Raw genomic sequence first — 20,366 nt, 5'->3', positions numbered from 1 at the left:
CTCTTTAAGAAGTTTCCACAGTTTATTGTGATCCACACAGTTAAACGCCTTGGGATAGTCAACAAAGCAGAAGTAGATGTTTTTCTGGAATTCTCTTGCTTTTTCGATGATCCAACGGATGTTGGCAATTTGATCTCTGGTTCCTCTGCCTTTTCTAAATCCAGCTTGAGCATCTGGAAGTTCTTGGTTTACGTACTGCTAAAGACTGGCTTGGAGAATTTTGAGAATTACTTTGCTAGCGTGTGAGATGAATACAATTGTGCAAATGCAATAGTTTGAGCATTCTTTGGCATTGCCTTTCTTTGGGACTGGAGTGAAAACTGACCCTTTCCAGTCCTGTGGCCACTGCTGAGTTTCCCATATTGGCTGGCATATTGAGCGCAGCACTTTCAAAGCATCATCTTTTAGGATTTGAAATAGCTCAACTGGAATTCCATCACCTCCACTAGCTTTGTTCATAGTGATGCTTTCTAAGGCCCATTTGACTTCTCACTCCAGGATGTCTGGCTCTAAGTGAGTGATCACACCATCATGGTTATCTGAGTCATGAAGATCTTTTTTTGTATAAGTCTTCTGAGTATTGTTGCCACCTCTTCTTAATATATTCCGCTTCTGTTAGGTCCATACTGTTTTTGTCTTTTATTGGGCCCATCTTTGCATGAAATGTTCCCTTGGTAGCTCTAATTTTCTTGAAGAGACCTCTAGTCTTTCCCATTCTACTGTTTTCTTTGCACTGATTTCTTCTATTTCTTTGCACTGATCACTGGGGAAGTCTCTCTTATCTGTTCTTGCTATTCTTTGGAACTCTGCATTCAGATGGATATATATTTCCTTTTCTCCTTTGCCTTTTGCTTCTCTTTTTTTCTCAGCTATTTGTAAGGCCTCCTCAGACAATCATTTTGCCTTTTTTGTATTTCTTTTTCTTGGGGATGGTCCTGATCACTGCCTCCTATACAATGTCACAAACCTCTGCCCATAGTTCTTTAGACACTCTCAAATCTAATTCCTTTGACTCTATTTGTCACTTCCACTGTATAATCGTATAATACTAGATATTACATAGACCCAAATTCAAAAGGTTCTTAAGAGTGGAGAGCTGAATTTTTCCATCCTACTCCCAGCATCCTGGTTTTCCTCAGAGACAATAATCTTAGCAGCTTCACTCTTTCAGAGAAATTCCATGTGTGTGAGCTTGCATGCACGCACATGCATGCTCCACTCCTCTCCTTTTTTTCATACCATGGTAGCCCTGGATGGTGTCCTACCCCTTAAGTTTTTACATAACATATATACTTGTAATCCTTTTCCATTGTCAAAATAAGATCAGCAAACTATAGCTTAATGGCCAAATCCAGCAGCTGGCTTATCTTTGCAATTCCATTTAATCGGAACATACCATGCCTGTTCATTCAAGTATTCACTATTGCTGCTTTCGCATTGCACAGCAGGGTTGAGTCATCACTATTGAGGCCTCACACCTTGCAAAGTTAATATTCACCATTTGTCTTCTGCAGGGAAAGTTTGGTTTCTCTGGCAAAAAGGAATTCCTCGTTTCCTTTTTAAACAGTTGCATGATATTCCATTGTGGGGATGGACCACGATTTAACAGGTACTTGACTGGTGGACACTGTGTTGTCAACCTCTAGCTATTATAAACAAAACATATGTTATTTTGTATGTGTGTGAGATTTATTATATTAAAAATTCCTGTAAGTTAAAACATCTGGGTCAAAGAGTATGTGCACTTGTAATGTTGACTGATACTGTCACATGTTTTAGAAAAAGTGAGGAGTACATATTTATCCACATTCTTAGGAACATAGTTTTTTTTTTTTTTTAATTTTGTATTGGGGTATAGCCAATTAACAATGTTGTGATAGTTTCAGGTGGACAGCAAACGGACTCAGCTGACTGAGTCCATTATACACATATAATCCATTTTAAGTGTATGCTGCTGCTGCTGCTAAGTCGCTTCAGTCATGTCTGACTCTGTGCAACCCCATAGACGGCAGCCCACCAGGCTCCCCCGTCCCTGGGATTCTCCAGGCAAGAACACTGGAGTAGGTTGCCATTTCCTTCTCCAATGCATGAAAGTGAAAAGGGAAAGTGAAGTCGCTCAGTCGTGTCTGACTCTTAGCAACCCCATGGACTGCAGCCCACCAGGCTCCTCCATCCATGGGATTTTCCAGGCAAGAGTACTGGAGTGGGGTGCTATTGCCTTCTCCAGGATACATGTATATGGCTCCATTAATGGCACCCCACTCCAGTACTCTTGCCTGGAAAATCCCATGGATGGAGGAGCCTGGTGGGCTGCAGTCCATGGGGTCGCTAAGAGTCAGACACGACTGAGTGACTTCACTTTCACTTTTCACTTTCATGCATTGGATAAGGAAATGGCAACCCACTCCAGTGTTCTTGCCTGGAGAATCCCAGGGACGGGGGAGCCTGGTGGGCTGCCGTCTATGGGGTTGCACAGAGTCGGACACGACTGAAGTGACTTAGCATACATGTATCCATTTTCTCTCAAACTCCTCTCCCATCCAGGCTGCCACAAAACATTGAGCAGAGTGCCCTGTGTTATACAATAGGTCCTTACTGGTTATCCATTTTAAATATAGCAGTGTATATCTGTCGATCCCAAACTCCCTAACTATCTCTTTCTCCCAGTCTTATCCCAGCAACCATAAGAGGAACATGGATTTTTATCACAATTGTTTCCCTATTCCAATAAAGGGATGTGTTTAAAATAAGTCAATCTGCATATCAGATATTTTTCTTTGAAACAAAGATGACTAAAGCTGCCAGAGCTGTAGTTTCCACTTGGAATTTCCATTAATACTTTGGTGACTCCTTAGTGTCAACGGAAACATCTAAGTCCCCATACTCCTCCTCTCTGTCATCTCTGCCAGCTTCTAATTGGAACAGTTCCAGGACTGCTACTACTGAACAATTCCCACCTTTTCTCACATTTTTACCTGCCACATCCAATACTCTGATAATTTTATAGATAATCAAAAAGAAGAAGAGCTGCCACTGTGTTTGGTCCTTCTCTATTCCAGACAAAATTCTTACATGGTTGAAGCGACAGCCTAGGTAACATTTTATATTTTGCATTTAAATGGTAGTTCAATTCCCATAGAGCTCCATAGACTTTATGAAGATTTTTCAGGTTCTCATATCAGGTCAAGTTGATCAATCTCCTTATCTAGTTCTTGAGACAGTTTGGTTACCCACAATATTTAATGATCCTAAAAATACTGTAACGAACCTCTTTAACAAATATTAGTAAAATCAACTGATCAGTCTGTTAGTCTATCCATTTACCTATCCATTGCCTTTCTGAAAAAAATAATTTAAGGAAACGTATTCATTAAATGTTTAAATGAAGCTGTGAATATTCCAGGATAAAACTCTACTATACTGATCTTCAATCACTCAAATCCTTAGTGTGTGATCAAAATCCACACCAACTTGAGGGGAAAGAATATTATACTGGGGGGATAAAATATAACTTATTGCTAAAACCCCAGAAAAACTTGTTGGAAAAAACCCCAGAACCATATTGCGCCCTGGCCTGTAGTCAAGAGAGCCAGGCCCCTGTCTGGGACAGTCCACTGGGTCCTTCCACAGATCACCTATGTCCCCTGGTCCTTCACCTCTTCTCAGTTAATAAGAGAGGAGGTGAAGGGCAGACGATCTTGGATGTCCCTTCTAAACTTTCAGCCTATTTTTAATAAGAGCCTTCTAGCCAGTTATTTTTAAAATGATAGTAAATGTTCCAAATCTAAGCCCCAGTATATTGGAACTTCTGCAACTCAAGAATTAGTACTTGGAATTTCTAGTTTGATGATGGTTAATTATCTCCATCACTGTACAGAATATACTTATGAGAAAATGAAAGTCGCTCAGTCGTGTCTGAGTCTTTGCGATTCCAAGGATTACACAATCCATTGAATTCTCTAGGTCAGAATACTCGAGTGGATAGCTGTTCCTTCTCCAGGGGATCTTTCCAACCCAGGGATCAAACCCAGGTCTCCCGCATTGCAGATGGATTCTTTACCAACTGAGCCACAAGGGAAGCCCAAGAATACTGGAGTGGGTAGCCTATCCCTTCTCCAGGGGATCTTCCTGACCCAGGAAATTGAACTGGGGTCTCCTGCATTGCAGGTGGATTCTTTACCAACTGAGCTATCAGGGAAGCCCTATACTCATGAGAGGGGATGCAGAGAAACCAATCTTAGATCCCGTCTGAACAGACTGGCCTGGTATTGGGAGCTGGGTTTGGTTGGTCTCTTTGCTTCTCCCATAAACTCTTACTGAGCACCTCTCTGCAAAGTCCTGTGGGAGGTGCTGAGAGGCATAGGGAAAGAGCAAGGGATGCAAAAAAAGCAGGACGACTGAGGGTGGAGGCAGTGTCCACACAAAGACCGGCCCTGGCAAAGGACAGACGTCACCACTGTGAAGCAGGGAAAGTGCTGAGAACACTCTCACGGGGAGGGGACACCCCATCCACTCTCCTCAGTCCAGAAGCAACGGGTGTCACCAGTACCTGCCAACAATGACCCGTAGGACCCCACCATTTACACACCTGAAAAACCTCGGCTGGTGCTCCACCTTATTTTCTTCCAAGACCCGCCGCCTTTCTCTCTGCAGCTGTTCAATCCTCTGCTTTTGTATTTCAGCTTCTTCTAAGTTCCCTTCTTCTAGAAACCTGAGACATTAAGGGAAAAGATGAAGGAATATAAATGCCAAAAAATGGAACCATCATTACTACCAGAACTGCACATGTACAGACTGGATATTCAGAATATCCTCCTGTAAAATAAGATACGTCCCAACCCTTAAACATCACTTGGAAGTAGTGAGGGATGACACTGTGCTATGAACTGGTGATGCAGACATGGTTCAAAAAATTATATCTATAAAAAGGAATTTGGGGCAAAATCTCCCTCTCGTTCCTGTCTTCAATTCTACCTGTTTCCTTCCTACCCCACCCACCGTGGGTAGCCCACCGTGACTAGTTTCTTGTGCATCCGTCTAGAGATTTCTTATTCATATATAAACAAACATTAACATACATTCTCACCTCCCTTTTAGAACAGAAATGGAAGCAGGCTACACATACTGTGCATACTTTCTTGGTTTGGTTTCTTTTTTCTTGCTTTGTTTTACTTAACAATATATCTTGGAGATCGTTCTTGGTAGTACATAGATCTCTTTTAGAGATCTCTAGATTTTTTAACAGATATATAATATTCAGTTATGTGGGTATACCTGAATTTATTTAAACAATTCTTCACTGATAGATATTTGAGATGGTCTCAATCTTTTTTACGTTATAATTAATGCTGCAGTGAAGTACTGTGTACAATTGCCATTTTTCACATGTGTTAGTTTATGTATAAGGAGATGATTCTAGAATTGGAACTGCTGGGTAAAAAGGTGAGTTTGCAATATGTCTATTACTAACTGCCCTTTACAGGGATTCTAGCAATTTACATTCCCACCAGCAGTGGTACTGGAATGCCTCTTCCCTGTACCCTCAGAGTACATCAAACCTTCGAGTCTTTGCCATCTGATGGGTAAAGAAATGGTATAACAGCATGGTTTTTACATTTTTACATTTCTCTGAGCAAGACTGAGTATCATTTCATATAGTTAGGAGATATCTGCACTTCATAGTTTGTAAACTGTTCATTTTCCTATGTCTATTTTTTGTCTTTTTCCCCAAATGGATTGATCTTGATTTCTAGAACCAAATCATGAAGTAAGCTGCTCAGTCATAAATCTGTTGATTCTAGGTATACATTTTATTTATTTTACCATGAAGAAGGATGCTGGGTTTTTTAAAATAAAGTGAAATTTTCTTTTTTCCCCTTGGTTTTGAGTCTTAAAGAGATAGGCCTTAGGGCAGACATTATGCTTTCCATTTTACAGAGTTGGAAACTGAGACTGAGAAAGGTTAAAAGACTTAGCATATGTCATACAGCTTGTCAGCCTCAAACCTAGGATCAGAAGTTCGATTTCAATGCACCAAAATAGTTTAAATTCAAGGGCCAAGGAACTGAATGCTTTTATTCTTTCAAATACATAGTAAGTGTATTTTTTATTACTATATGTAAGAACACTCTTTTAAAAAAACTTTTGAAAAATTTATTTCAATAGAAACGGGAATCTACTGGTGAATAAAGGTCATGCCACACACTGCTTTAAGCTGGGCTCTGCTCCTTCCACAAGGTTGCTTACAGTCCCCCTAGACTTCTACTCTTGATGACAGAATCTCTCTCTTTTAGGCTCCATTGGTGGCCTAGAAGATGTTACTAAGCCTTTTTATAGTTTCACATCTCTGGAGGATAAAGACCTGAAAAATATCCTTACCTTTGATCTGGCCTGAATCGAGTATCGGTAGGTGGTAATAAAGACTTTAACAATGGATCCATTTCATTTAATTCTAGTGCAAACTGTGTGAAGCCATAATATTGCTCATAGCCTTTTGGCATGGGATCTAAAAGAAAGAGAGATCGTTCATCTCTAACTTGAATTGCATTCACATCACATTTTAATTCTTTCACCTTTTTCATCTCAGACCTGCTACAGTTTTTTTCTCTCAGCTCCAACCTCTTCCATTTCTATTAAAACATTCTGGCTTACAAAGAGGTTCTGAATTTTTCTCTATAAATTTTCCTTTCTATAAGTTTCCTTCTGCCTACAAAGCTAAGGCCTTCTTTGTGCAATCCAAATTTGTTAAATATCAAAATGTTTCTATAGAATTGTAAGTTATAAAAATAATTTGTTACAAAAATAAGCATGCTGAAAAGAACTCCAGGTCCATTTTTACTAACAAGACTCTCACTCTAGAGAATCCATTTTCATTTAAGAGATGTCAAATTCTTCTGAAACTGTCTAGTACCTAGAATAGTGTTGGACCCATAGCAAGAGGTCAATAAATGTTATACTTTACTTTCATTTCTGCTCCTCCTTTCCTCAATGCAGGGCCTCTCCGAATCTTACATATTTTAATTTTAAACCATCTCAGGAGAAGCCAGGAATAGAGATGGGATTATATCAGCAGAAACACTGTCAGCTGGAACCAAAGGGGACAGAGAAAACGGGACTAAATGAAGCAAGGCGAGAAAACGGGACTAAATGAAGCAAGGCTGTTGGACTCTTGTTATTTTACAGATGGAACCAGAGAGCTGCCCAGCTGCAAACATGCACCACCTTCAGGCAAAGGGAGGAATGACTCTGAAGGTGATTCAGAGACATTAGGCTGCCCTCCCTCCACAGGCCCAGACCACACAGGCCCAGGGCGCAAGGCTGCTTCCACTTCTCAAAGGGCTGGGCCACTGTGCAGCTTCAACATGCCCAGCCGCCACTACCCAGAACCCTGGGGGTCTTGGGAGCTGGGCAGTGTCCCAGTGCGCCCAGAGGGTAGGGCATCAAGCCAAAGAGGAGGTTCCCCAGTCTTAAGACCTAATGGCATTTGCCCTGCTAGGTCTTGGGCTAACTTAAAACCCATCATCCCTTTCTTCTTTCTTCTTTCCCACTTTGGAATGGGAATGTCTATCCTACGCTCATCCTGCCACTGTATTTTGGAAGCACATTTTGGTTTCACAGGTTCATAGCTGGAGAGGATGAATCACACCTCCAATCTCACCCATGCCTGATTTAGATGATATTTAAATGAGACTCTAGAGTTGATGCAGGAATGAGTTAAGACTCTTGGGGCTGTTGAGGTGGAAAACATACATTTTGCACGTAAGAAGGATATGACTTTGGGGGCCAGAATGTTAGACTTGATGTTTGCTGCTGCTGCTGCTGCTAAGTCACTTCAGTCTGACTTGATGTTTACGTTCTCTCCAAGTTCATATGTTAAAGCGCCACCTCCAACATGGCTGTATTTGGAAATCAGGTCTCTAAGGAACTGATGACGATGGAGAAGGAAATGGCAACCCACTCCAGTAATCTTGCCTGGAAAACACCATGGACAGAGGAGCCTGGCAGGCTACAGTCCGTGGGATCACAAGAGTCAGACACGACTTAGCAACTAAACCATCCACCACTACAAAGTGAATATATGCCTAAAGATAATATGTGAAAAGGATATTTGCCATATACTCGCTAGTTTTTTGGTGGGAGGGTGGGAGTCAAGGAAGACTTGGGGTTATTTTTTCATCAACTTCCATTTTATACTTATTTATAATGGTCATTATTTTTACTAATACTGTAAAACTATGAAAATGAATAAAATACTAAAAGTTTCATATAAAAAAAAAAAAGGAACTGATGACGGTAAATGAGGTCAGAAGGGTGGGCCCTCACCTGCAGCCAAGCCACAGGGAAGACTCTGACCAGAGCCCAAATTTGCCTGTGCCCACCCAGCCTTCGGAACCATGAGAAAATGAATTTCTACTGTTTAAACCACCCAGTCTGTGGTGTTTTGTTATACCAGCCAAAGCGGATTAATGCAGTCATGCTGTCCTAATTTTAATTCCAGCTAAGAATCAAGCTAAACATACCTAAATTTATGTCTTGGATAAATCAAATATAGACTAATCAAATATAGTCTACTCCGAGCCTTTGCTCTAGTTGTCCACACATACAAATACAAATGCTTTCTGTGAACTTTTCTGCAGACCCATTTTTTGAGGCTTCAGAAGTCCATTTTGTCTAATTCTAGTTCTCTGGATCCTAAGCATAAAAATAATAGCAAAGCTTCCTATTGTGCCCTCAAAAACTCATCCTAGTCTCCAGAGTGGAGACAGTGGGTTTTTTTCTTGCAGACAGGCCAGGGATGCTCACAACCATAAACAGAGACATAAAGTCAATAAATAACAAGAATAACAGCTCACACAGTGTTCTTTTGTCAAGGTACTGCTTTAACACCTGGACCAGATGGTGACTCTCATCTGCAATACATTCTTTAAGCAAAGGAGAATGAGTGTTTCACTCATGAAATGTCACGTGTGCCTCTGAACCTTTGAAGCCAGGGAGGTGGCGAGTGGTGCCAATTCATTCTAGCTTCGTGGCAACCTCTCTGACGGTGGAAATGGGTGGATACTACCCATTGAAAGAAACATTGTTGGCTGCCCACTCTACAGTCATCTCTCTTTCTTGCTAATGGCTGACTCATCTGTTCAGGTGTCCTTATGCCCTTTCTAGGGAATTAATCTAAAGTCATCAGAATCTCTCCTGCTGACCCAGTTGCACAGGATCAATTAAGGGATGAATCTGGTTCCACTTCAGGTTGACAAGTTACAAACATACATTTGGGGACTTCCCTGGTGGCACAGTGGATAAGAATCCGCCTGCCAATGCAGAGGACACAGTTTTGATTCCTGATCCGGGAAGATCCCACATGCCTCGGAGCAACTAAGCCCGTGCTCCATAACTACTGAGACTGTGCTCTAGAGCTGCAACTACTGAAGCCTGCGTGCCCTAGAACCCACGCTCCGCGACAAGAGAAGCCACCATGATGAGAAGCCGGCACACCACAACGAATAGTCCCCACTCGCCACAACTAGAGAAAGCCCACGCAAAGCAGCAAAGGCCCAGCGCAGCCAAAAATAAAGAAAATAATAAATAAATAAATAATTTTTAAAGAAGAGCAGAGCCTTGTGGGAGACTCTCAATCCAGAAGAGTAAGATGGAGTAACAAGGACCACATTTGGCCTCCCAACATAAACCACCACCAACAAAAAGAAGACAGACAAAACAGAAAGATACATTTGCTGGGGGATACTAGGAAATTCTTCATTCCTAAGAAGAAAAGAGTCACAGCAGAAGAAAGCTCTTCCATCCTGACATCTCCTCTGCTTACATGAGAATATGATATTGAACTGAAACAATCATATTGCGTCCAGGAGAAGAATTATAACTGCCATATCGGGAGTGGCAGGTGGTGTTATTGGTAAAGAACTCACCTGCCAATGCAGGAGACATAAGAGATGCAGGTTCAATCCCTGGGTTGGGAAGATACCCTGGAGAAGGGCATGGCAACCCACTCCAGTATTATTGCCTGGAGAATCCCATGGACAGAGGAGCCTGGTGGGCTATGATCCATAGGGTGGTAAAGAGTCAGACACAACTGAATTGACTTAGCAGGCACAATGTGTTCTCAATGATCTATGTTCTTGAGACAGGTAAGTTGCCTGTGTAATAACCGTAGGGCCACACCCTCCACACTTGTTTTTAAGTAATAGTACATATCCTAATGGTTTAAGCCACTATTAGAATGGCTTTCCTTTTTAGATCTTCTTTTTATTTTGATCAGCCTAAAGCATCTTAAGGGTACTCTCTAAGGGCAATGGTTTTAGAATATAACCAAGACTCAGGAAGATATTTATCAGATGAAAAGATGGGCTAAACTCTTAAAATGTTTTAGGGGACGTGTTATGAAGTTTTGGCTTCCATACCCTTTCTCCCCCCATCTGCTTAATGAATTTAGCATCTTTCTAGAATTATAGGAGAGATTAGAGTGGTTTATGGTATTGGGAAAATCTAGGGGACCCCCTAACTCTTGTAGGTCATTCTGCTTTTCCAGTAAGGTTTCCCTATCTCTAGAATGACTTCTTGAACTTCACTAATAGCATTTCCTGTGTGCCTGGTATAGGCAAAGGAATGATGTGCAACCACAGATAAGCAATGGCTTTGTTCTGGGATTAAGAACCCAGGACTTTACCAGTCCAACAGAGGTATTGTTGATAAGCATGAGGATGAGTCTGAGATATAACTAGGTGAATGACAGTAGAGCCAGTTGCTCTGCTGCTGCTGCTGCTAAGTCACTTCAGTCGTGTCCGACTCTGTGTGACCCCAGAGACGGCAGCCCACCAGGCTCTGCCGTCCCTGGGATTCTCCAGGCAAGAACACTGGAGTGGGTTGCCATTTCCTTCTCCAATGCATGAAAGTGAAAAGGGAAGGTGAAGTCACTCAGTCGTGTCTGACTCTTAGCGACCCCATGGACTGCAGCCCACCAGGCTCCTCCGTCCATGGGATTTTCCAGGCAAGAGTACTGGAGTGGGGTGCCATTGCCTTCTCCAGCCCATAGCTCTAGCATAGTTCAAAGAGAGGCTATGCTATGCTATGCTATGCTAAGTCACTTCAGTCGTGTCCGACTCTGCGCGACCCCATAGACGGCAGCCCAACAGGCTCCCCCGTCCCTGGGATTCTCCAGGCAAGAATACTGGAGTGGGTTGCCATTTCCTTTTGAAAGTGAAAAGTGAAAGTGAAGTCGCTCAGTCGTGTCCGACTCTTAGCGACCCCATGGACTGCAGCCTACCAGGCTCCTCCGTCTACGGGATTTTCCAGGCAAGAGTATTGGAGTGGGGTGCCATTGCCTTCTCCGCAAAGAGAGGCTGGATATACTAAATGGACGCTGACGTTCACCCGCAGGGGGTTCTTCTGGCCACGCCCTCGCCTTGCTCCACCTGGCGAACCCAGATACTAACTTGCTCTCCAGATGCAAGCGGATGAGGAGGAGCCGCCGCAGTAGATGCTCTCGTGCCATTTCCCGAAGAGCCGATGTACTGCTTTTCCACTCTGGTCAAACACTGTACCTTCAATCTCATGGGCATTAGTGCTCCAGTATTTCGCCTAGGAGTAAAAAGAGAGTCATCTGTTAGTGTTTTGGGGTCAATTTATTACGAATGTTAAGAGAAAAAAGGAAGAGGAAAGAAACCCGCAAGAATGATTCTATGCTGCATATGGTTTGTTGGTTCTGGCTTTTTAAAAATTCATACTTTTAATTATTTAATAAAAATTAAAAGCTAGCTCTTTATTTATAGGTTGTAGCTCAATCATCAACATTGTGTAAGACATAATTTTCTATCTACTTTCACATCATGCACTGCAGGAAGGAAGGGATCATCCACCAGGTGGGGGTTGACCCTTAAGCCCCTTCCAGAACAGCTGTCCCCTGACTGTCACTGTGGTTCTACTACAATTTAAAAGAAATGTAACTCATATAACTTACTCTCTCAAGGAACTAGACAATCCTTTGTAAACAACCTTTTTTTTTTTTTTTTTACCAAGTTTGTAAACCAATCAACTTTCAGTTTCTACTATTTATTTTTTTCCCCAAACCAGATCTGCTCATCTAACTTATAGGAACCTTATGCAATCCACATTCCCACTGAGTTGGTCCTGGACTGAGAACAGCTCAGCTAGGCCCAGCCTTGTGGATTTTACATATACAGTACCACACTGCGGTCAGCAGAGGGAGCGCTAAGTCCCTAGAGTTGAGTTTTTCAATTTTCCTTGCCTGCCCTAAAAATCTGCAAAAGACCAGAAGGCATGACTCCATAAATCAAAAAATTCTACTACTATTTTCAGCCAAAATAGAATCCGTATCTGGAAACCAATAAAATAGAGTGAAATTTCCAGGCCATATCTGGTAGACTAGCTTCCCCATTCCAAGTCCAAAATAAAAATGGGAGGAAGGGCAGAGTATAGCAGTACCTCAGAGATTAATCAGAAATGTAACAGCGAGTTCTCTAGTCAGGTTAAAAAGGAAAGCAAACACTGTCCAAGCTTTTAAGTTTATTCTAAAGCAGGAGTCATATTTTTCTCTGTAGAGATATTTGTCAGTAAGTCCAATTACTTATTGGGAAGCCACAGAAAGAAGCAGTCATGCTCCACACATAACTGCTGCTTTCAAATTATTTTTCAATACCAGAGGCACATCCAGTGTTCTAATTCTTTTCATCTCTCATAGCTATGAAAATATGTTCCCTGATCCTCAGTAGATGAATACCACATGGATGGTATAAATGGGAGTGAAGCACATTCTTTGGGGAAATTTCTGAGAGCAGGATAGCTTGCACCTGGATCAATCAATCAATGTATCTATTATCTGTCAATCTCCCAGGTATATATACCCCTTATTCAGGCTCCTTTGCTTCTTTTTTGAAAGACCTTAGATGAAGCTTTTAAGGCAGGGTCATCTTTGCATGCTGCATTGCTTCAGTCATGTCCGACTCTTTTCAACTCCATGGTCTATAGCCTGCCAGCCTCGCCTGTCCATGGGATTCTCCAGGCAAGAATACTGGAATGGGTTGCCACGTCCTCCTCCAGGGGATCTTCCCAATCCAGGGATCAAACCTGCATCTGTTATATCTCCTTCATTGGCAGGCTGATGCTTTACCACCAGCACCAGCTTATTTTATGCCAAATCACTACTAATTCTATCTACAACCCAGTTTGACCTATAGGCCATCTCTCCATAATGCCCCCCCGCCAGTTGCTATAGGTGGTACAGAGAGGTACTGTGCGAAATTCCACAGTTAGAACCTAATCTCTTGGCTTATGATTTTGACCTTAATTAGATGCAGATACTCCTTGAGGAGGGTAACCCTTTATGGCCACTTGGTATATGTGAGATTTTTACAGGCAAGAGGGAATTTCAGGAGGGAGAGAAGGTGGGGAAACGGGCTCAAATCAAGGCAGATGGAAAGTTGGATAGGTAAGCAGATGATTCCAGGCTCTTTGCCTGAGGAAAAACTGTTCATTTATCCTTGAACGTGCACGAGACTCTGCTGTGTGCTAGGCAAAACTGCCAGGCATCGGCCACAGCAGTGGGCAAGACAGATCCGGCTTCTGCTTTGCTGGAATCAGGAATAGCAAGGAGGGTGTGGGGAGCAGAAGATAAGCAAGTAAAGCAACAGCGAACAAGCTACCGGCAGGTGGTAATAAACACTCTGAAGAAAACATATGAAAGAAAGATATGAAAGAGGGTGACTAACAAGGCTGATGGAAGGATCTGGAGGACCCCAAGCAGAAGGAAATGGAGAGAGAGAAAGAAGGACAGTGCAGCTAGATGACGATGAGGAAGGAAGGGGATGAGGGGTGGCAGGAGTCAAGGTTGGAGAGGACAGAGGGGGTGTGTGGGGGTGTGTGGGTGTGTGTGGGTGTGGGTGTGTGTGTGTGTGTGTGTGTGTGTGTGTGATGGGGGTGGGGAATGCAGACTCTACTGGGTCTCATGGGCCATTGTAAGGATGTAAGCGTTTGTTCTGACAAAGATGGGAGTTGTCAGAGGTTTTGGTCAAATATGATGTGACTTTCATTTTTTAAACTGTGCTAAAACATACATAATATTTACTGTTTCAACCATTTTTTAATGTAAAATTGAGTTGCACTATGTACACTCACAAAGTTGCATAATGATTGCCTTATATACCTCCAGAACTTTTCATCTTCCCAAACTGAAACTCTGTGCCCATTAAATAATGACTCCCTATTCCTTCCTCTTCCCAGTCCCTGGAAATCACCATCCTACTTTCTGTCTTTATGAATCTGGCTGCTCCAGGTATCTCATATAAATGGAATCATTTTTGTCCTTTTGTGTCTGGCTTATTTCACTCAGCATAATGTCTTCCAGGCTCATCCATACTGTATCATGATGACTTATGTTTCAACAGGGTCCCTCTGGCTGACTCACTGGGGAGAGACCACAGAGGAGTAAAGGAAGGAAGGAGGCTGGGAGGGACTGTGACCCTGGTCCAAGTGAGAGGGGTAAGGCTGGGACCAGGGGGCCCTGGCACAAAAGTGAAGGTGAAAAGTTCCCCAAGACCTGTGACCTGAGGCCCAGTTCTGCCAAGGCCTGTCTGGGGCCACAGCTCACAGGCACCAAGGTTACCTTTATAAAGTTCACTTTGCAGTGGCAGGAATCATCATTCAGGTTCTTGATGACAATCTCTCCATAGTGCTCGATCCACCTCTGCCCACTTAAGATGTTGTGGATGCAAGAGGTCACTTTGTTCCACTCAAAATGATCTCCAAAACTAAAGGAAGAGAAAGGGAAAGTTACAGCTCCCAGAGGAGTCAGCAGCAAATGCAAACAAGCATTTCAAAAACAAGTCCTGTGATGAATTTCTTATTCCTTCACTACAGACCTAACACCAAGAAAGCCATGCTGGGTGGTCTAAGAGCCTTCACCCTCCTCCCCACGGGTGCTTTGGGGGCAGCAGCAATCAGATCCTGGAGCTGCAGAGGCTCCACTGGAAGTGGGGGGGGGGGTCTCCTGAAACAACCCACTGTGTCCTTTGACAGAGGAGGAAACTGAACCGGAGGAGGTGTGTCTAAAGTCACCAAACTATGAAAGGAGAGTGACAAGGGGAGGGTGGAGAGGCTGTCCACAGTGTGCTCCGTCTCCACGCGCACACACACACACACATATGCATATGTACACACAGGCAGACACATGCACTATATATTTATGTATATACATGTGTGGGTACATGTATGTAGGCACGTATGTATACAGGAAGACTTTGATCTATTGCAGTTTTTACAGGTTGAAGGTTTGGGGCAATCCTGTGTAGAGCAAGTCTATTAGCATTTTTCCAACAGCATTTCCTCACTTCATATCTCTGAAGTATATAAAAAGTAATTTTCATAAGCAATGGGAAGCCAAAAAATTCATATTGTAATATTTACTTTATTGCAGTGGTCTAAAACCAAATCTGCAATGTCTCTGAGGTGTGCCTGTACACACACACACATATATATTTTATATATAAATCTTAAGATACAAATATCTTAAATCTTTTACAGTAAGAAAGTATTCCAGGTATGACTTACAGAATGAAATAATAATTATGAGGATAATGATATTAAGACCAAAACCAAACACTTCATGGCACATACTATGTGCCAAGTATAATTATTTTTAATTAATTTATTTTAATTGGAGGCTAATTACTTTAGAATATTGTGGTGGTTTTTGCCATACACTGACATGAATCATGTGACTATTTTAAGTGTTATTTCAAGTGCTTTCCATATCTGTTTAATCATCCCAACAGTCTTATGAAGTAGATGGTTTATTATCCCTATTTCACTGATGAGGGAACTGGTAATCAGAAAGGTTAAGTACCTGCCCAACAATTTGCAATTAGTAAGTAGCAGTGTGAGCATATGAGTTCCAGCTCCAGAGACCATAACCATTACCACTTTGCTTTATGAAAAAGTATCAATAATCCCTGAAAGATCAAAGTCATGGCTTTCTTTAAAAAAATTTTTGACAGTGAGGCAGGACAACGATGTTAAAGAAAACTTATCATTCCTAATTGTGTTAGAAAGTAGAAATGAAAATTCTAAAAACTCTATTCAGGGAACTTTGGTGTCCAGGAAGCATTTCCATTAGAGAGAATGAAAATGTGAGATTGTCAAAATGAGGAACATTTGAAGCTACTGTCAAATGTGTTAAAAGAAAAACACACACACTGAGCACCACGGGGGACAACAGGCATCCTGTTTCCAAACCCTGGCCCTAAATTCTATAAAGTTCCTAACCAGAGAAGGAGAACTTACGCTGGCAGAGTCACATGGGTTGTGCCAATGGGAACGATTTCCATGGATTTGCCCCAGAATTTGTTTTTCCATCTCACATCTGAAATGAAATAATACTAAATATTACATATTTAGTGGGAGAGCTAGGTAGATCCAAGGTTTCTTAGGCTGGATAAATGATAATCACAATATAGGATAATCTCTTCATAATAAACTTTATCATTATTCAATATAAATAGCAAATGAGTACCTGGAACAGAATTAGAGAAACTAAAACTACAAAGTATCAGTGCCCCCACCCCCTGGAAGAACTCCCAGGATGAAAGGCATATAGAAGTGAAAAGAAGTGAGGCCCCCATGAGAGGCTATTATTGAGTATGTTGAAATAAGGTGAAATGGAACCAGAGAAGAAGGAATGACCACCATGCTTGGGGAAGGCATCAGAAGAGGCTTGTCTGAAAGGGCCACTTAAACTGGGCTTGGAAGAATAAGTAGGAGTTCACCTGGCAGAGAAAAGGCAGTTTAAGGCAGAAGACATGAGAGATGTGAGAGAACAGGATGTGGCTCTGTTCTGTGGGTCTCAGGTTGTTTACAGAGAACAGTGAAATACAGCTTGAGTACAAAAAAACAGCAGGCTTGATAATTGGCTAAGAAGCTGATTTGGGTGCACTGGGGGAAACAAGGTGTTTGTTTAGACAGAGAATTGATGTGATTAGATACAGACTTTGCCAGGATAATTGGCAGCAATGTGGAAAATGGAACAAAAGCAGGTGAGATGAGAAGCAGGTGATCTGTATTTGCTCAAAGCATCAATGAGGATGAAGTGAACCAGGACAGTGGTGGTGGATGCAGGGGAAGGGAGTGGTCCCAGAACCATCAAGGAAACAAGAATAGAACTTGGTGACATTATCAGACGCAGGCTGTGACAGACAGGGAGAATTTGTGGATGATTTCAGATTTCTACAGCATGCACGAGCGGTGGTGCCATCAGGGAAACAAGGAATAGAAAAAGAACAGCAGAGACAGAGGATCCCTCTGGGGCCAGGTGACAATACACAGACCACGGGGGAGCAAAGGTGAATGCATGGAGGCCAGCAGTGGGGCAAGGCCTGGTCTAAGAGAGAGACGGGCTGGGGCCAGGAAGGCCCTGAGCACATCCTGCAGGATTCAGCTTATATGACATGTCCAGAACAGGCATACCTATAGGGACAGAAAGAAGATCAGTGGTTGCATAAGGATGCAAGAGGCTGACAGAAATTGGAAGGTAGGGGGACGCGGGCAGGAGGGTGGTGGTGGGGAGCCATTCAAAGGTGGGTACTGGCTGAAGAAGTTTCTTTTTGGAGTGCTAAAAATGTTCTAAAGTTACTGTAGTGATGACTGTACAACTATGTGAACATATTAAAAACCACTGACTTGTACCTTTAATTTGGTGAGTTGTACAGTATTTATCTCAGCAAGTTGTTATCCCCCAAAAGATAAATGGTTGTTTAAAGCAAAGTAGTAATAATGTATGACAGGGTTTATAACATATATATGTAAAATGTCTGTCCACAATAGGAAAGGTTCAGGAAGGGAGAACAGAAGTACACTTTTTAAAGTTTCTTTTGCTATAGGTTAAGTAGCAAAATATCACTTGAAAAGAGACTGTGATATGTTAAAGATATATGAATCCTAAAGCAACAACTAAATAATGGAACAAAGACATATAGCTAATAAAGCAACAAAAAAAATACAATGGAATCACATGTAACAACACAAAAGAAAGTTAAAAAAGAGAGAGAGAGAGAAAAAGGGAACAAAAAACTGATGCGACAGGCAGAAAACAAACAAGAGACCAGATCTAAACCCAACTATGTCGATAATCACAAGATCCCCTGGAGGAGGGCATAGCAAACCACTCCAGTACTCTTGCCTGGAGAATCCCATGGACAGAAGAGCCTAGCGGGTTACAGTCCATGGGGTCACAAAGAGTTGGACACGACTGAAGTGACCTAGCATGCACGCACGCACATGTCAATAATCATAATAAATGTAAATGATCTAAACAATCTAAGAGGTAGAAAAATGTCAAAATGGATTTAAAAAAAAAAGCAAGATTTGTCCATCATGGACTTATGGAGAGGTGGAACTGCCCAGGAAAAAGCTGATGAGGAAGAAGCGAACAGAGCTGAAGAGAAAACTGTGATTGATATAAGGAGCACACAGAAAGTACCTGAAGAAGACCCCTCCCATTAAATAACATATAACCAAAGTAATAATGTGAGAGTTGGACTATAAAGAAAGTTGAGCGCCGAAGAATTGATGCTTTTGAACTGTGGTGTTGGAGAAGACTCTTGAGAGTCCCTTGGACAGCAAGATGATCCAACCAGTCCATCCTAAAGGAGATCAGTCCTGGGTGTTCTTTGGTAGTTCTGATGTTGAAGCTGAAACTCCAATACTTTGGCCACCTGATGCAAAGAGCTGACTCATTTGAAAAGACCCTGATGCTGGGAAAGATTGAGGGCAGGAGGAGAAGGGGACGACAGAGGATGAAATGGTTGGAAGGCATCACCGACTCAATGGACATGGGTTTGGGTGGACTCCAGGAGTTGGTGATGGACAAGGAGGCCTGGCGTGCTGTGGCTCTTGGGGCCGAAAAGAGTAGGATACGACTGAGTGACTGAACTGAACTGAAAGTAATAACAACAATACAGTCCTTACAAGGTCAATGACACTTCAACTAGGAGGTTAGAGACATTATGGGAAATTTTTCCAAAGTATTTTAATGAAAAAGAAGTCTCCAGTCAAGCTTCAATTCTAAATTTTAGTAGCAAAGATTCATAAAGAAACCATAGTACTTGTAATCTAAACTAGCAATACTGCCTCCAGAGAGATAAATTGGATGATTGGGAACTGGGATGGGGGAAGGAAATTTTTCATAAAATACTCTTATCTTTAAAATTTTATAGATACATTAAAAAAAAAAAGGCCATGTGGCAAATCAGGTGTTAACCAGTTAGAATAATCTTTTAAAAAACTGACAGGTGCTCATGGTTCAAAACGCTGGGATGCTCAAATTTTCTTTTTATTGCACGCTCTGACTATGGAATAAATAAGTTAACAAAATTAATTAATCCATTTAGGAAATATTAGCAGCAATATTTTGTCTTCAGAGCAACCATCCCTCCCCAAATTAAAAACATAAAAAACTGAACATAGGAATAACCACCCCAAACTGAAAAACAAATTGGCAATGTAAAATTTCAGAAATAAAATTTAAAGTTTTCAAAAGCAAAAGAACACTCTGCAGTCTAGAGTCTAATAACTGTAAATATTTAATGTCTCTTGAAATACACGAGGCATTTCAAATGGATGCAGAATAAGATACAGGGAAAAGTTACAGGAATAAACAATGGTGATGGGTCAGACAAAGACTGAGAATTTTTAAAGAAGGAGACAATCAAATTATCCTCCAGAAACTTTAATTATGAAGTCAACAAATGGCAGTTATTGTTCAATGATGAGACGCAAGAACATCAAATGGTACAGATTGTTCCAGTGAGATCCAAGTCCAGGGCCCACTTAACGAGCATTTACAGTAAATGATAATGTTACACAAAATGATAGAGGCACATTACCTTGCCAGAAAACAAAATTTGCAGACTCAGCGTGACATGCAGAGATAGGTGGATGGTGGCTGACCTGATGGAAACAAAGGCAAAAAAAAACACAAAAAATTAACTTTTGTGTCTCACGAAATCCTTTCTTTCTCCCTTGCACTGAGATGTAACACAACCGCAGTGTCTAACAGAATGGAAACTTGTTAAGTTTCCCTTCAACAAGTCTGTCCTCAAGAGGGAGCTCCTGACACAGTCAGCTCTGTCTTGTCAGGAAAAAGCCTGTGAATGGAAGCCTCTGGAAGACTGGGGAAAAAGCAGCCAAGTGGTGAGTGATGAGAGTGGAGATGTTTTGAAAGATGTGAAAATAAAAGCAGAGACACAGGGCTGCCCACTTACAAATCAGCTAACCTGACATTAGCTTCCAAGGTCAAAATCAATGCAATTCTGAAAGTACCTGCAAGTGTTTTAATTAAGATGTCA

The 20,366-nt window shown here is 41.8% G+C and overlaps 1 protein-coding gene across 3 annotated transcripts in view; it reads right to left on the bottom strand.

Annotated features, from left to right (window-relative positions):
- Nucleotides 1-20,366, bottom strand: part of OSBPL3 (oxysterol binding protein like 3) — a 199,532-nt gene that overhangs the window by 5,307 nt on the left and 173,859 nt on the right. For all 3 annotated transcript variants that reach the window (XM_061414324.1, XM_061414326.1, XM_061414325.1), the window contains 6 exons: nt 19,905-19,968; nt 16,309-16,387; nt 14,633-14,777; nt 11,448-11,592; nt 6,379-6,505; nt 4,589-4,711 (listed from right to left, as the gene is read on the bottom strand). In XM_061414324.1, the coding sequence (XP_061270308.1) occupies nt 4,589-4,711; nt 6,379-6,505; nt 11,448-11,592; nt 14,633-14,777; nt 16,309-16,387; nt 19,905-19,968 (683 nt within the window). The remainder of the gene's footprint in view (nt 1-4,588; nt 4,712-6,378; nt 6,506-11,447; nt 11,593-14,632; nt 14,778-16,308; nt 16,388-19,904; nt 19,969-20,366) is intronic.

Source organism: Bos javanicus, chromosome 4 (genome assembly GCF_032452875.1).
Source record: "Bos javanicus breed banteng chromosome 4, ARS-OSU_banteng_1.0, whole genome shotgun sequence".
In the NCBI taxonomy this organism is placed as follows: Eukaryota; Metazoa; Chordata; class Mammalia; order Artiodactyla; family Bovidae; genus Bos; species Bos javanicus.
The sequence above is the reverse complement of the archived record's forward strand: the minus strand, read 5'-3'. Positions and strand labels throughout refer to the sequence as shown.